Source organism: Caretta caretta, chromosome 4 (assembly GCF_965140235.1).
Source record: "Caretta caretta isolate rCarCar2 chromosome 4, rCarCar1.hap1, whole genome shotgun sequence".
Lineage (NCBI taxonomy): Eukaryota > Metazoa > Chordata > Testudines > Cheloniidae > Caretta > Caretta caretta.
Window position 1 is genome coordinate 108,925,666 of NC_134209.1, and position 17,393 is coordinate 108,943,058.

A 17,393-nucleotide genomic window follows, 5' to 3' on the forward strand; every position below is an offset into this window, starting at 1 on the left:
CATCTGGTTACTTGTTCTAGACTCCATCTGCTAGTATGGGAAATAACTTACTGTTTGGCTGCCAGAGGGACATGTGTCAATTAAATATGTAAAAACTAATGCATATAAAAAAAATGCAGTGTCTAATCTTTGCAAAAACCCACGGAACACAGCTTTTGCTGTCATGAATGCTTCAACATGCTTTGGTTTTTAATTGTCTGAAAAATTGTCTTTTACACTCTTCTGCCATGAACCTTATCTCTCAACCATTTGTTCTTTGGTTAAAAATGTACGCTATGCAAAAATAGTATTTAGAGCTATTGCAAGTGCTTTGAGTGAAAAAACCAAGAAGTCTGACTGCCTGAGAAGTCAAAATAAAATTTATTTTATAAAAATAATTTGTTTTGAAGCCTAAGATCCAATGTGAATTGTGCTTTTGCTCTGCATTCTAGGCAAGTACATTTATAGCTTCCAGTAAAACAGGGGGTAGCTTCTTGAAAAGCTAGCAGCTTTCCCTTCCTGCTCACTTAGTAGCTCCTAATAGGAAGCACTTTATGCATACCAAGCTGCAGGCTAAATCAGCAACCCACCAGTTCAACCTTTTATCTTCTTTTCTCCCACTTGCCTGAATTTAGCATGATAGTAAATGTGGACTCCTGCAAGAAACTTCAATGGATGTCTCAATCCCCAACCACAGCAGCATGCAGCATTCTGGTGAGCAGGAGGAATAAATGGGAAGGGAAGCCACTAGAGGCAGTGTAACCAAGGGGACACAGCACTTGACTGGGACTCAGGAGATCTGGATTCTATTGCCAGCTCTGTCACTGGCCTGTTGTGAGACCTTGGACAAGTCACCTTCTCTCTCTGTGCCTCAGTTTCTCCACCTGTTAAATGGGGATAATGACACTGACCTGGTATACATACACACCCAATACAAGCAGCTCATGTACATGGGCTCTGATGGCCAGCATCCTGAGCACAGAGCTGCTGAACTGGAAGAGCAGACACAGATGGAATTGTTTATAGACTCTGCATATAGGGACACTGGAGTAGGCTCACCTCAGAACTGACTTCCCCAATCGTCCAGTTGAGGAAGCCAGACTCATGGTGGAAGGGGCACCAAGGTGGAATGGAGGCACATACCCCCTTAGATGGGAGTCTCCTTCCGACTGAGATAGTGGAGACTGACAGCTCTTCATGTACTGAGGAGGTCATTCCAGGGGACTGAATTACAGTGGGGAGAGCAAAGGTACCCCTACATTGCAGCCAAAAAAACGCAAACAACAAAAAATGCAGCAAGTCTCAGAGCCCAGGTCAAATTGGGCTTGCACTATGGTGCTAAAAATTGCAGTGTAGATGTTCCCACTTGGCCTGGGCCTGGGCTCTGAAACCAGGGAAGGGAGAAGAGGGTCTCAGAGCCTGGGCTTCAGGCTGAGCAGGAATGCGTACACTGCTGTTTTTAGCCCTGTAGCACAAATCTGAGTCAGCTGACCCAGGCTTAGACTGCTGCCACAGAATTTATTTTGCAATGCAGACATACCCAAAGACTGATTGTGGTGACAGAAGACTGATCATGAGAAATGTAGATAGTTGGTGACCATGAGAACAGCTTGGTGACTTCACTACCAGGTGTAAAGGTTGCAGACATGAGATATCCAACCAAACTGCAGGCGAGCGCTGGGGAAGAGCCTGTGGTCGTGGTATGTATTGGTACCAATGATGTAGAGAGATGTAGTGGAGAGGTCCTGGAAGCTAAATTTAGAATACTAGGTAGAAGGCATAGGTCCAGGGCATCAGTGGTAGCTTTTTCTGAAGTGCTTTGAGTTCCATACACAGGTCCAGCTAGGCAGAGGGAACGTCAAGGTCTCAATGCATGGATGAAAAGACAGTGCTAAGAAGAGATAAAGTTTTGTAGGTACTCGGGAACATTTGGAGGAAGGAGAAGCTATACAGAGGGCAGGAGACCACCTTAATTAAAATGGAACCAGACTAGAATGGAATAGAAAATAAATAAGGTAACAGTTTGGGGTTGTTGACATGAGTAGATGGTGTGAGATAGAACTGAGGTGAAGAAAGTACTTTTATACAGTTTTTGAGATGAAGTTTGGACCTGAAATAATTTTTTTTTGTATTTTAAATCTTTTTAGCCTGTCACTTATTACACATTTATATATTTTAGCGATGAGCTATTTATGTGGGGACCTAAAATTATCTCTACCCTTCTTTTGATGAAAAGTATAGTTAAAGAATGTTTTACGTATAAGGATATATATAATTTTTTCCTGATCTTTCATGGCTATTGTATTAAGAATTCAGTTTTGCCTCAGAAATGCATCTTCCATATATTACTTATATGTATGTATGTGCCATTAAAAGTGTGTGTTTTTTTTTTGTTTCAGAACATGTTCCAAACCCTTGTTAGTTCTTACCTTGGTAAATTAATTTCATTTCTCTTCTGACCATGACGATCAAAGATTTTTACAGTGTGATCAGTTCTAAAAACACAGAAGATGAATTCAGTATTTTTGTACATTTGCAAATATCCTTAGAGATTTCATAAAAACTTTTTCCATTGATCTTTCATGCCCCATTGATATGGCTCAGGAGTTTTATCTATTGATATTTCCAGTGGATAGGTACTTAATGTGACAGATATTATGGACATATGCAGGGTTGTTGTAGCCATGTGGGTCCCAGGATATTAGCGAGACAAGATCGGAGAGGTAGTCTTTTATTGGACCAACTTCTGCTGGTGAGAGAGGTAAGCTTTCAAGCTTATACAGAGCTCTTTTTTAGATATGGGAAATATACAGCTTGCCTCTCTCACCAGCAGAAGGTAATCCAAGAAAAGATATTGTGGACACTTGGAATAATAAAAAGTTATTGTATCAGCTTTATAAGTCTTATATGTATGTTTATGGGCTAAGGGATTGCATTCTGGCTCCACAGGAGAGTTACAGGGTTTCCTACAAGAACTAAATCACTGGGTGGTAATTAATGCAAATTCCTAGGCAGGTAGCAAGTCTGGAGGAAACTGCATATACACCGCCTTGACAGGATTCAATTTAATCTGATAGAGGACAGTAAACATCAATTTCAGCTGACACACGGAAATTTGACCAAAAAAAAAAAAAAATCCCCCACGCACCTTGTGTCTGCAGGGATCAGGTGTCACCAGTCCTCAGGCAGGGCAGGCAACCCCACTGTCATAGCTTTCTCACTCACCAGCTGGGAGTGTGGCAGCCATCCCCAGGCAGAAGCCATTCGGCAGTGGGGTGGCCTCCCCTGTGGCCAAGGGCTCATCTCACAGTCTTAGGCAAAGGGTCTCTGCTCTGCTCTACATGCCCTACCAGGACTGCCACCTTCCCCACATCTTGCATCTACAGGGATCCAATGTCACTGGCCCTGCAGCAGCACAGGAAGCCCTCGGCAGCCCTTCTGTCACAAGAGTGAGGCCATGATATTGTGGTGGCAGAGGGCTCACTATGCTACCACAGGGCCTGACATACTTGATTCCTGCTGGTGCAAGGTGTGGAGAAGACTGAGGTCCTGGAGAGGCAGAGCAGAGACTCTGAGCCATTACTGCAAGGATGATGTACTGCGGGGGCTCTGTCCCTAGGCAAGAGCCATTCGGCAGTAGGGTGGCCTCCCCTCAGGCTAGGGGCTTGTCCTGTTCCTCATAGCTCTGGAGTGGAGTCTCTGCTCTGCCCTGCCAGGACCACAACCTTCCCCGCACCTTGCACCTGCAGGGATCAAGTGTCACAGGCCCTGCAGCCATGCAGGGAACCCTCTGGGGCCACACAGAGGAGCTGCACTCACCCACCCACCCACCAGAAACAGAGGAGCAGTCAGTCCCTGGGATGGACTTGTTCAGCAGCAGGGTGGCCTCCTTCTGTGTCCAGGGGCTCATCCTTCTCCTTGGAGTCTTTGCCAGAGGTCTCTACTCCACCAGCTGAGGATGACAGCATATCTGGCATCTTTTACCTAGGTGTCTTGGGTCCCTCAGCTGTGTAGGGTGCACTGCAGCCATGTTGCCAGTCCTGGGAACCCCTTGGAGCCCCACAGTTAGTGCTACCCTAATGCTAACCCAACCCTCCCCTCCCCCTCAATTTCCAGCAATTGTAAAAATTAAAATAGTTAAAAATCAAATAAAAATCTTAAAAATAAAAATATATATTAGTTGCCTAAATTACAAAAAAAAAAAAAATTGAATTCTGCCAAGTCTACCTAAAGTTTGACCCACTTCAAAAAACTTGACAAACAAAGAAATGAAAACTATAAAAGTGCCACAAGTACTCCTTTTCTTTTTATAAAAGCGCTGTTGGTCAATGGTTAACCCTATCATTGCCTGGTTGGTCACTAGTTAATCCTGTCATTGCCCTTGAGGAAACTGGACCATAGGTGCTGAACTGAAGTCAGATCTACTGTAGTAATCACAGTGAATTACAGGAAGAATTGCAGCCTAACTGCCCGGTCTAGAGGTGGGGAGTCACAGGACTCTACCCCGAGAATGGTAACGGCTGAGAAGCCTGAGACGTAAGTGGGGTGCCCTCAAGAAGGCCAAAAAGGGGTCAGAGATGCAAGTTACCTCAGGAACTGTGACATATACTGTGACAGTGAATATACAACATTAACAAACGGGTGAATATTACTCAATTACACCTCTACATACATATTAATAATATGTAAATACTTCTTATCTTACCCTGTCACAGCAAGGAAGTTTCCTGAAGTTTTCTGCCAGGTGAACTGCACAGGGGAACCAAGCAAAGCCTTTTCTAATAGAGTAAATACTCGCTGAGGGAAGAAAGAGGGGAATTACTAACTTAAAAACGGTAAGCACTGGAGAACATTAAACCTGCCTAGTACATATTAGTAAATATAACTAACATTCTATAACTAATATATACAAATAAAGAAAGATAGGTTACAGGATAGACAATGTATAAAGGGGACAGAAGTCTGTGGCAGGCCTTTCATTATAAATGGAAAAGTGAACTTTCATGACAGACACTTCAGAGCTGGTGTTCAACCTTTTAAGTTCAACCTTAAAAACCTAAGAAGAAAATAGTACAAATATACTTTAATTTGTATTAGCAATTTTTAAAAAATTTTAAATTAGAGAATTCAGACTTTTGCAAAGACAGTACTTTTGATTGTTGCTACTTAGGTAAGAAAAGTAAAAGTACGAAACTAACCCAAGTAACTGAACTGTAAAATAAAATTAGCTTTTCTTTTCACCCCTTGCATGTGTTAAAATCTGAAGATTATTTATAAATCCGCACAACTTTATTCTTTAGCAATATTGATAGTGTTGCCAACTCTTGTGATTCTATCATAAGTCTCACAATATTTGGTAATTTTCTTAAAGTCACAGGTGCTAGACTTAAGAGACTGCATAAGAAGCTCAGCTTTCATTGGAAAAAAAAGTAAGTTTCTAGTACGGTGGATAAAAATCTAAGATTTTCTCCACAAAAAAAAATTAAAAAATTGACTTTTCTTATTTAAATTGGAAATTTTATTTAAACTGGATTTTTAATTTTATTTAAATTAGAAAAATTGTAAGTTTTTCTTTTTATAAATAAAACCTATTTATAATGAAATCTTAATTTGATACAAAAATATATTAAAGGCTAAAATAATTGTAATCTCTTAAAATATTTAAATAAAAATAACTACTGAATCAATGAGCCTCTGTCAAAAACCCTGAGTTAAAGACTTCTTTACTTTAAAGACTACGGAAAAGCAGTGGCTTTTTAATGTGTCTCCTGCAGCTCTTTGCAGCACGATATCAAAACACTGTGTGATTTAATTATTAATCTAAGTTATTAAACAATCAGGATGTTTCTACCATGTTAGTAACCAAGTGAAGTTGATAAAATAATACTTGGTCAATCATTTTTCAGAGAGAATAATATATATTAAATAAAACAATGAATTCATAGCACTGCGGCTCTTTACGGTAATGTTGGCTCTTGAACCACTGAGGTTTGAATATCACGGATATAAAGACAGAATTGGGGAGAAATATCTAACTTTTGAGATCACGCTTCACAAATATGGCACAATAGGACAGCATAAGTAATTTAGGAGACTGTCTCATTTTCAAGAGACTTAGGTGAGTCACTTTCACTTAGGCATATTTGAAAATTTTCGCAGGCTGACCTGAAATAATCAGTTTAAATCACTGAATACAGTTAATCCCTCTATTTAATAAATCACTTTTAGTTGTAAATATGAAATATGTGTTGATGAAAAGTTTATGTATCAAAAACATTTAATTTAAATGTTGTATATGCTGTTTGGTATGTTTGTTTGTTACCATCCTAATGCAGCTTGACAAAAATCAAGAGCAAAAAGTTAATTATCTAGTAAATAAACAATATATCTTTCATTTTCTAACATATTGAAAATGTACAATTAAGAATCTGAAAATATTAAGCTATACAATTTATAGTATAGTTATAGTATACCCCCTAAGTAGTAAACAGATGTACCAAACTTACTTTAAAGGCTCTATTTAGTTGTAAATCAACATTTTTTAATGGTTATATCAACCAATGAAAATGTACCTTTCTTTGGAAAATAACTGAAGTACAAATAGGAAAGTTGTTTAAAATCTATGATTTAAATGGAGGCTTTCTGCTTAAATCACCTTGATTTACATCAATCCACCCTGGTTTGTAGCCCTCATGTTTGGAAGAAAGAAAGAAAGAAAAAGCTATGAAACTTGAAACTATGAAGTAAGTGCACCCTACAGATTTAGAAATCGAAAAGCAAAGAAATTATTCATTTTAGAAGATCTCATGAGCTTTGAACACTTGAGGCTGGCAACACTATGTGTGGCCTGTGGAAGTTTCCCATTTGAAGTTCATTCTTTAAAAAAATGGAACAGGTTTGATCAGAGGAAGTATGGTCCAGTGGTTAAGGCACTAGCCTAAGACTTGGAAACCTGGATTCAATTTCCTGCTTCACCACAGACTTCCTCTGTGACCTTGGGCAAGTCACTTAGCCTCTCTGTGCCTCAATTTTCCATCTGTAAAATGAAGAAAACAGTATAACCTACTTCACAGGGCTGTTGAGAAAATACAGTACAGCTTGTGAGGTGCTCAGATACTCTAGTATCGTAGACCAAGTATCTAAGGGCTTGGCTACACGTGCGAGTTACAGTGCATTAAGGGAGCCCCAGACGCACTAGCTCAATACCCATCTACACTGGCAAGGCACGTAGAGCTGACTCCGCAGCTGGTTCGCTCCTGGTACTCCACCTCAGCGAGTGGAATAACATTTTGTGCGCCCCTGCTTGAGCACCGCGGCACCAGTGTGGACGCCCTGGTCTGTTAGTGCTCTCTGATTGGCCCCCAGAAGCGTCCCACAATGCCTGTACTAGCCACTCCAGTCACCACTTTGAACTCTACTGCCCTGCCCTCAGGTGACCAACCGTTAGACCTGCCCTTTAAATTCTCTAGGAATTTTGAAAATCCCCTTTCGGTTTGCTCAGCCAGCCGTGGAGTGCTCTCAGTGAATCTTTCCAGGTGACCATGCCTCCACATCCCAGGCGATCCCCAGTATTGAGCAATGGCGAGGTGCTGGACCTCATCAGTGTTTGGGAGAAGGAAGCTGTCCAGTCCCAGCCTGGTTCCAGCCATAGGAATTACGATTCCTTCGGGCAGATATCAAGGAACATGATGGAAAGGGGCCATGACCGGACGCACTGCAGTGCAGGATTAAAGTGAAAGAGCTGCGGAATACCTACTGCAAAGCCCGCGAGGCAAACAGCCACTCCGGTGCTGCTCCGTGACCTGCTGTTTCTACAAAGAGCTGGACGCGATACTTGGGGCTGACCCCATCTCCACTCCGAGTACCACCATGGACACTACCACATGGAAGCAAAGCAGGAGTGAGAGTGCTGAGGCAGAGGAAGACACACCAGAATCCCCAGATGCATACAGCCAGAAGCTGTTCTCAAGCCAGGAGGAAGGTAACCAGTTGTGGTGGCTAGTGCTTGGGGAAGGACAAACATCAGAGGCGGTTCTCGGTAAGCGGTTTTTATTTTGGGAAGAAAGTTATTCACTGCGGGCTCTTGGGGTGAGGAGGGTATGGGCTGCATGCATGCCTAGATGCGGAATAGGGCATTGATGTGCTCTCTCACATCGTGGTAATCGGCCTCAGTGATCTCTTCAAAGGTCTCATCCAGAACTTGGGCAACGTGCTTGCACAGGTTTCTCAGGAGAGCCACTGTATTCCTTGTCCCAGTAAGACTAACTTCTCCACGTCACTGTGCCGTGAGGGGCAGGAGGACTATTGCTGCACACAGGCAAGCTATATATGGGCCAGGGCAGAAGCCGCATTGCAGTAGGAGACCCTCCCTTGCTTCCCAGGTCACCCTCAGCAGCAAGATATTTTTCAGGATGAACTCCTGTAGAAAATGTGGGGACAGTGTTCAGCATAGGGGCCCCCCTGCCGCTGTTGGCGCTCCCCAAGGCACAGAAACGCAGAGGACAGTACAGCCATGAAACAATCAGTCACGCTTGACCCTGTGCTGACTCACCATTTTGGGGCTCCTGTGGGTTGTGTGTGCTTGCTTCGGGGTGGGAAAATGATGCTATTGTATAGACTGTGCTTGCCCTTAAGGACTGGAGAATCACTGCTCTGTCTGGTGTGAACAATGCTGCCTCTGTTAAGTGTTGCATTTTGCCTTTACAGATGCAACCTTGAGATCTCAGCCACCCGTGTTATCTCCAAAGAATCAGAAAGAGGCCACGTAGAAGCAAGGAAGACATGTTGCATGAAGTAATGCAGCATTCAAGTAATGAAAACTGAAAAGTGCAGGAGTGGCGGGACACTGAAAGGAGGATCCGCCAGCAGAATGAGGAGCGCTGATACAAAAGCGCGGTGCTCCGGCAGCAAAGCACGGATTGGCTGATAAGCATAATTGAGCACTAAGTGGACTCGATCCAGGCACTCGTAGCCATGCAGGTGGAGCACTACCATGCCCGACCCCCCCCTGCAGTCCTTGTCCCAAAACTCTTTCCCTTGTGCCCCCATGTTACCTCCAGCATTTCCCCACTTTCCCCAACATCCGGGTTCTTACCACTACCAGCTGCCTCCAATACCTGTAGCTTTACTACCCAGCCCTGAAAACTAGAACCCTTACCCACTGCACTCAACCCCCATCACCATGCAGTATAGCCATCCTGAAGTGCAGCACTCATTGCACAGCACTCCAGACAGGAAGGCTGAGTATGGTAACAGGACATACACAAATCTGTGATTGTACCATTCCCCACCTCACCTCACCCCCTTGCCCTTTCTGTTTCCCGAGCAGTTGTGTTTCTTTCCAATAAATGGATTTTTTGGCTTTGAAAACATTCTTTATAATTGCATAAAGTAAAAGATACCTTAGCCCAGGAAAGAAACAGTCACTGCAAGTCAGTGTAGCAAACAAAGATTCCTACTAACATTGGAACCACTGCACTTCACTCCTGTGCAGGGCACCAGACATTATTGGTGGCTTTCAGCCTCAAATTGCTCCCTCAAGGCATCCCTAATCCTTGCAGCCCCACACTGGGCACCTCTAATAACCCTGCTCTCTGGCTGTTCAAATTCAGCCTCCAGGTGTTGAACCTCTAAGTTCCATGCCTGAGTGAATCATTCACCCTTCCCTTCACAAATGTTATGGAGGGTACAAGCACATGGATATAACCGCAGGAATGCTGTCATTGGCCAGGTCCAGCTTCCCATACTGAGAGCGCCAGCGGCCCTTTAAACAGCCAAAAGCATACTCCACAGTCATTCTGCACTGGCTCAGCCTGTTGTTGAACCGCTCCTTGCTGCTGTCAAGGCTCCCTGTGTAGGGTTTCATGAGCCATGGCTTTAAAGGGTAAGCAGGGTCTCCAAGGATCACAATTGTCATATCGACTTTCCCTATGGTGATCTTCTGGTCTGGGAAAAAAGTCCCAGCTTGCAGCTTCCTGAACAGGCCAGTGTTCAGAAAGATGCGTGCATTATGCACCTTTCCGGGCCAGTCTGCGTTAACGTCAATGAAACACCCACATGATCCAGAAGCGCCTGGAGAACCATAGAAAAATACCCCTTCCGATTAACATACTTGGAGGCTAGGTGGGCTGGTGCCAGAATTGGAATGTATGTGCCATCTATCGCAGTTAGGGAAACCCATTTGTGCAAAGCCATCCACAACTTCATGCACTTTACCCAGAGTCATGGTTCTTCTGAGCAGGATGAGATTAATGGCCCTGCAAACTTGTATCAACACGATTCCAACAGTCGACTTCTCCACTCAAAACTGGTTAGCGACCAATCGGTAGCTGTCTGGAGTTGCCAGCTTCCAGACTGCAATAGCCACCTGCTTCTCCACCGTCAGGACAGCTCTCAATCTCGTGTCCTTGCGCCGCAGGGTGTGGGTGAGCTCCTCACACAGTCCCATCAAAGTGGCTTTTCTCATCTGAAAGTTCTGCAGCCATTGCCCGTCATCCCAGACTTGCATGACAATGTGAGCCCACCAATCCGTGCTTGTTTCCCGAGCCCAAAAGCAGCATTCCACGGTGGTGAGCATGTCCGTGAACGCCGCAAACAAGTGTGTGTCATATGCGTTACTAGAGCCGATATCATCATTGGAGCCCTCACTGTCACTTTGGATCATAAGGAATAATTCGACTGCCAAACGCGACGTGCTGGCAAGACTCGTCAGCATACTCCTCAGCAGTTCAGGCTCCATTCCCGCAGACTGAAAGGGAAGACAGAGCGCGCAGCACAAAAACCGCTGAAAGATGGTGCCAAATGTGGACAGAAGCACAGGGAATGCTGGGATGCGACCTGATGCATCACGGGGCGTTGGGACAGGAGCCAGAATGCCCCCGCCCCCTTCCCACAAGCCACAGCGCCAGAATGGGAAGAGGTGCTCTGTGGGATAGCTGCCCGTAATGCACCGCTCCCAATGCCGCGGCAAGTGCCGCAAATGTAGCCACGCCAGTGCGCTTGTTCCTGTCAGTGTGTCCAGACTGCAGCGCTTTCCCTACTGTGCTCTCTGAAGGCGGGTTTAACTCACAGCGCTCTACATCTGCAAGTGTAGCCATGCCCTAAGGTATCTAGATAAGATAGACCAGACTTGTTCTAAGATAGACACGCAGCCTTACTTACTGGTTGTCAGGAAGGTCACAGAACTCAAGGATTCAGTGACTTTCCCTGACTTCTGCAGTGGCCCTTGGGTCAAAAAGTTTGCCCACCCCTGGGCTAGACCTGTACAGTTGGGGTTCAGGAAGAAGATTCCCTCCCCCCGGGCTGGTTATTCCCCCACTGCCCACTTCAGGGTTTCTGGCAGCTTCCTCTGCAGCGCCCCTTCCTGTGGGAGAGGCACGGGGCCGGCTCCGAAACGCCCCTCTTGCGCTCCCAGGCCGTTCCCCCAACATCCCACACAGCAGAGCGGGCCGCCATTCCCTGCTGCCCCCTGCAGCAGCGAGCCCCCATCCGCCCCCTTGCCACTCACCCCGCCCAGCTTCTCGCCCTCCCCCGCTGCTCTAAAGCAGCCCCCGCCCCTCGGGTCGCCGCTGCCCTCCCGGGCAGGGCACGTCAGCGTGTCCCCGAGGCCGCCGCCCCGGGTCACCCCGCTCCACGCGCGGCAGCCCCCGCCAGGGTAAGGCGCCGAAGCGCTGCAGGCCCCGGGCCGGGCTGCCGAATCACAAGGCCCCTCAGCCTCCACAACTGCCGACGGCCCCCACGCCAGAGGAGCTCAGGCAGCCGGGGGGGGCAGTCCCCGGTGAGCCCCATGCCCGTCCCAATAACGGCATTTTTGAACTTTACCTTCATCTTCTCGCCCGGGGCTCCCGAGTCACTATTTCCTGTGCGCATGCGCTGCCGCTCCGAGGGCAAGGGGGAGCGCGGCCCCCACCGCTAACAGCGTCCCAGTCACCCAGGAGATCTGGGGGCGGGGGTCAAGGGAAGAGCCTCTGGCGCCACGACCAATCATGGTGAGGAGGCGGGGCTCAGCCCGAATCCGATCTGAGCGCGGTAGCTGCCGGCGGCCTCCGGAGCCAGCCCCACCCCCAAAGTGAGCGCGCCGCTGGCGGGCGGGGGAGGCGGAGAGCCGAGGGAGGGGCCGGACTCAGGACGGAGCCCCTGGCCGTGCCCTCGTGCACCGGCGGCTTGTCCGGGCCGCGTTCCGGGGGCTTCTCTCTGGCTGTCGGGGGGAGCGGCCGAGTCGGGCTTGGGGGCCCCCCCGACCTGGGTGTGGGAGCTGATCCCCGCCTCAGTCACGCGTTCCTGGAGCCGCAGGGGCATCGCGGGTAACGGGGCCACCCCGCAATCCAGTGGCCTCAGCAGCGTGGGGCGGATGCTCTGCCCCGCTGGGCTCCCCACCACCATTCCCCCAGCGTTTGTTCCTGCAGGCCTAGGTGTGCGGGTCACGTTACAGATGCCGTTGGCAAGTCACGGCCCTGAGGCGCTTACAGTGTAAACCAGACAGATCGCAACGGGGGTACCCGATGGGAGACAAGGGTTACAGGCAGCACAAGGTCTAGGGCTGCTGCTCTTGCTGTCTACTGCCTCCTGGGTGTGACTGCGCTTGCTTGAAAGCACAGTTGCCAACTCTCATGTAGTAAATAAACACTCTACTTTCACGATAAACCAAAAATCAAGATAATCCCGTTTCAAAACAAGCCAATCCATAAGAACCCCAATAATCTATGTGACTAGATTCCCCGCCCTCCCCTGCTGTACAGTCTGGGACTGTGGTGGGCCTGCTGTGCACCCCTGAGTCTCACCCCTGCTTGCTCCTCCTTGCTGGGAGCTGATCCCAAAAAAGAAAAAAAAAAGCAACAAGCTACATGCCAAACAAGCTACAAGCCAAAAACTAGCCAACAAGCAACTCACAAGCCAATTAAACCAAAAAAAAGCAAACAAACCCAATTTCTGTGTTTTTTTCACAGGTTTGGCATGTTTGCTTGAAAGCCAAGCATGTTTTGTGTTGACAACAGCAGCCCAGCCACCCGTTAGACCTCCATGCTCTCCTGCAGGCAAAGAGTGGCTACATGGGAGACCTTACAGCAGCACAAGAGTAGGATACGGCTGTGCCGCTGTAAGGTCCCTAGTGTAGACATACCCTTATACAATTTCTTCAGGTTGAAGCAAGAGCAGAGAATGAAAAAATGATTTGGTTCTAGGGCTCTCTGTTTTTGCTCCTAGTGACTGTGACTTACCCACCTTTGGCACCTGCTGGGCCAGGGAGGGCAAGAGAGCCCCCCCCCCAAACCTGAGTGGTGCTGCATCCTCTCACCCCTTTCTGTTTGCCCAGTCACAACAGCCCAAGTGGGGAGCCAGGTCCACTCCCAGCATGGGTGTAGTTTGCGGGGGAGGGAGGTGTCCCCCCAACTGCAAACATCAGGCAGGTGCAGAATTTGTTCCCCATGTAGCCCTACTGGCCTGAGTGGAGCTGCCTACCCAAATATAGAAGTCAAACTACAGGTATGGCCCTGTGGCTGGAGTCAAGTCTGTGGTTTGGGCTGAGTACAGTCTAAGCTCACTCTCACTCCACCTACCCCAGTTTTCCTTTGGTGTTAAATTGTTGGGTGGGGGGGTGTCTTAGTTTCAGATTTTGGCCTAGACCCCTTAAAACCTCTGTGCAGCCCTGATCCTTTTCCCTCCTTACTCCTGAGGGCATTCTGTCCCAAAAAAATTAAAAGTTCTGTGCATAATTTAAAAATCTTCAAATTCTATTGGTCAAATAAGTGTGGAGGGTCCAGCATGGCATTGGGGAGCACAGGCCATTGGCTGCACAGAGATGGGTGATCACCGTCTGGACTTAGCGGTGAGGCTGCACCCAACCCTGATACAGCACAAGGCCTGGGCCTGCCCCAGAAACACCCCCGAGCCCTGCCCCTCTGTACCAGGTGTGGGCAGGCAGGCTCAGCCCAGAAGGATCCACATGTGGAGGGACTAGTGTCAGGGGATCCAGGTGTGGGCTGAGAGGGTTCTGTGTGGGGCAATCTGGGTGCAGGCCACCCAGTGGGGGATCTTGGTGCAGCAGGGATCTGGATGCACAGGGGTTTGTTTTGGGGTTCTGGGTGCAACAGTACTGGGAATCTGCAGTGTGCTCCAGTGAAGGTAGCTGGTTCTCAGCAGGGGGGGTCTGCGTGTGGGGGGTTCCAGAGGCTGGGGGAGTGGGGTTTAGTGGGGTTGGGATCCAAGTGCAGCTGGTTGGGGCTCAGTAGAGGGGGGATCCATGTGTGTGTGGCTCATCGGGATGGTCCAGGTGCAGGGGGAGTGGAGTGTCCGGGGGTTCAGGGTGTGGGGGAGTGAGGCTTAGTGGAAGGGTCTGGGTTTGAGGGGGTCTGGATGCACAGGAGTTGGACGGAAGAGGGAGCAGCTCCCTGTATAGTGATCCCTCCCCCTGAGGAGTGATGGGCACTGAAAGTACTGGGGTGGGGGAGAGAGAAGAGTTTGCAGAGCTTCCTACAGCTGGAGGAGAAATCTGGGGGTGGATCTGACCCAGCCCTGGATGCTGTGCAGGTGAAGAGGAAGTCCAGTCCTCCAGGACTAGCAGCTGAGCCCAGCACAGGGTAGGAGCCACCAGCTGCGTCGTCCCCACTCCCACCCCACAGTGATTTACCATTCTGCTAGCTGCCTTGGGCGTGCAAAATATAGTGCTGGGGAGGGTCGCATGACTGCTTTTGTGGCTTCCCTTTGCTTCCGTCAAAAGTCATTTTTCTGCAGGGCAACAAAGAAATCTGCAGGGGACATAACTTCTGTGCATGCACAGTAGTGCAGAATTCCCCCATGAGTACCCTCCTCCACATTTCCCTTTTTTTTTTTTTGGATCCAGAGCTCACATCAATAAAGGATAGGTATAGCAGAGATAGACAACGCTCCCCTCTATGCACCTGTGCTGGAGCATTAATGGGGAAGGCAACTGTCCAGCTCCAGCTTCACACCAGTGAGTACTTCCCCTATACAAAGGGAATTTCCTATGGGCCACTTGCTGCTAAAATTCTGCCCATTTGTATTGCCTGAGCAGTACAGGGGCTAAATCTGACTTGTGAATCTGGTCCTAACAGGTTTGAAATCATTGCTGTCGAAAAGCTATCTACACTGGACCTGAAATTCAGCAGCTCTAGAAAGAAGCAAGGACACAGAATGGAGAAAAGCAATAGCTGGAGATGACGGAGTTCTTCTGAGCATTCATAACTCACACAGATGTTGACCCACATTAGTTACACTAATCCTCAAGATATTGTGCCTTGGTAATCATTCTTTTATCTGTAAAATACTGGACATGATTCTCCTCTAAGCATTTTAATGCTGCACCTGTATTAGGCAGATAAATGTTGAGCATACTGTTTTCAGAGCATGCTTAGTAAATAAAGGGCCAAACTTTAATTCCAATCTAACTTTTCAGGAGGGTAGTGCACAATGCTAGCACTAGACTAATGGATGGGCATAGAGGCTTTGGTTTTTATTATTAGTCATCTTAAGTGCACTATAGCTTTCACACAATAATGCAAGCTGAAAGATGTGTAATTGTCTTGCAGTTGAAGGAACGTCATGCTGGGTGTTGTCTAAAGGATACTGGGAGGAGACTGATTGCCCACACACAAAGAAAAAACACAACCCTACTGGCCCATCATCAGTGGCCTTGATAGACTCTCCAGAACATCAGCTATTTTACCTTTCAGGAGGGTAGATCACTGCCTTGGCTAATCACAGCATCTGAAGGCATACAACCCTTACCTATCGTCAAAGCAGAACTACATCCCCACAATCATACATTTAGGAACAAAGAAGTTGGTCAGTTCCAAGATCAGGGACTGTACCCTGAAAAGCAGCAACTCTGAAAAGGATTTTGGGGGCAGGATAGGTAAGTAATAGAATGTGATGTCCCATTGTGATACTGGGACAAAACAAACCATCATTCTTGGATGTATAAATGGGAGAATGCTGAGCAGGAGTAAGGAGGTAGTATTACTTGTGTATGTGACCCAAGAACCAGTGGTGTGAAGTTTAAATTAAAATATAAAAACTTCTTAATAAATGGAACAGCTTACAAAAGGAAGTGCTAAATTCATTATCATGACTGGATATCCCTGTAAAAGATTGCTATAGTTCAACAAAAGATACTGGGTTGAACAGTGTTTACTTACATAGCAGGAAAGAATAATTCTCTCTGCTGGAGGACTTATTGGATAAAAGTAGGCTTGCTTAAAAGTGCACAGAATTAGGCTTTTTTATAATGTAAAAAATGAAACTGTATGGCATCTTTTTGTTGTTGCCTGCTAGTTGTTCCTTCACTCAAGCAGATGTTCAATTTCAGTAAATGTTATTTTTATGTAATAAAAAGGAATATACAGTCAAATGTAAGGGTTATAATTTTCAGTTAGGCTTACAATATTCTGTGAAAGAACTGGCATTACAAGTCTGTAATGTTACTTATGAGTGAACTGAGTCAAGTTGATTGTTGGGTGCTAATTTCATTCAAAAGAACACTAACAATGAAAGCTTCTAAACTTCAGGATCAGGAAATTCTTCATACCCATTATAGACTGTTCCAACATTATGTTTTTTATAATGAATAAAGGGGAGATAAAGACAATTAAAATATGTAAGCATAAAGGAAGACAAATTAGGTGGATCAATGATTCTTTCCAGCCTCTGACTTTGCTTCTAAGAATAAAAAATAAAAGTAATTAGAGTGAAGGTAAGATAAAATAAAAGGAGAAAACAGACCTTATCAATACTTGGAGAACCATTTCAACTTTCTGTGGAACTCCATTTAATTTAAGAATTTTACACATCAGATATTTAACTACAGGTTACCAAACCTAAATTATCCTGGACTACAGAGACAAGAGTTCCATTATAAGTCTTATATTCCCTCTCTTTAAAAAGGAAAAAGTATTTTTGTGATTCCTTTCAGGGTATTTTTTTGTTGTTGGTAAATTGAAGACAATCACACAACTATTTTAAAGTTATGGGGGCTTCAACATGATACGTTTCATAATATCACGCTGAGGCTTATCTACACGGCAGGGTAATGTAGACTGTGTGGGGTTGTGATTTCTAAAACACACTAGTGTGTTGCATTTTAATTGGACTATGTAGTTCCTGCTGGCATGCTCCTAATGTTCCGTAGTGCGCTTCAGAAATCATACCCAAAGTTTGGGTCACAACCCAGTACTGGGTCACAGCGTGTAAGGCACTGGGTCACCTTGCTCAGCACCCAGAGACCCTAGTGGCTCTGGTCAGCACCGCCAACTGGGACATTAAAACTGGGACATCAGTGGTGCTGCCCAGCTAAGACAGGCTAGTGCCTACTTTTTCCGACACTGCGCTGCACCCTGGAAGGGGCCAGCAGTGGGTCCGGCTTCTAGGCAGAGGGGCCACGGGGTTCTGCGCACTGCCCCTGC

The 17,393-nt window shown here is 46.6% G+C and overlaps 1 protein-coding gene and 1 long non-coding RNA gene across 3 annotated transcripts in view; one reads left to right on the forward strand and one right to left on the reverse strand.

Moving 5' to 3' along the window:
* Window positions 1-11,910, reverse strand: part of WDR19 (WD repeat domain 19) — a 127,467-nt gene extending 115,557 nt beyond the window's left edge. For both annotated transcript variants that reach the window (XR_007356450.2, XM_048848545.2), the window contains exons 1-3: window positions 11,800-11,910; window positions 4,685-4,776; window positions 2,409-2,474 (exon numbers count right to left, since the gene is read on the reverse strand). Coding sequence is in view for 1 of the 2 variants with exons in the window: in XM_048848545.2 (XP_048704502.2) it covers window positions 2,409-2,474; window positions 4,685-4,776; window positions 11,800-11,847 (206 nt within the window). In the remaining variant the exon portion in view is untranslated. The remainder of the gene's footprint in view (window positions 1-2,408; window positions 2,475-4,684; window positions 4,777-11,799) is intronic.
* Window positions 11,861-16,381, forward strand: LOC125636012 (uncharacterized). Its single transcript, XR_007356451.2, has 3 exons — window positions 11,861-11,966; window positions 15,048-15,233; window positions 15,522-16,381. It is a non-coding gene; the product is annotated as an uncharacterized LOC125636012 (long non-coding RNA).
* The last annotated feature ends 1,012 nt before the right edge of the window (window positions 16,382-17,393 follow it).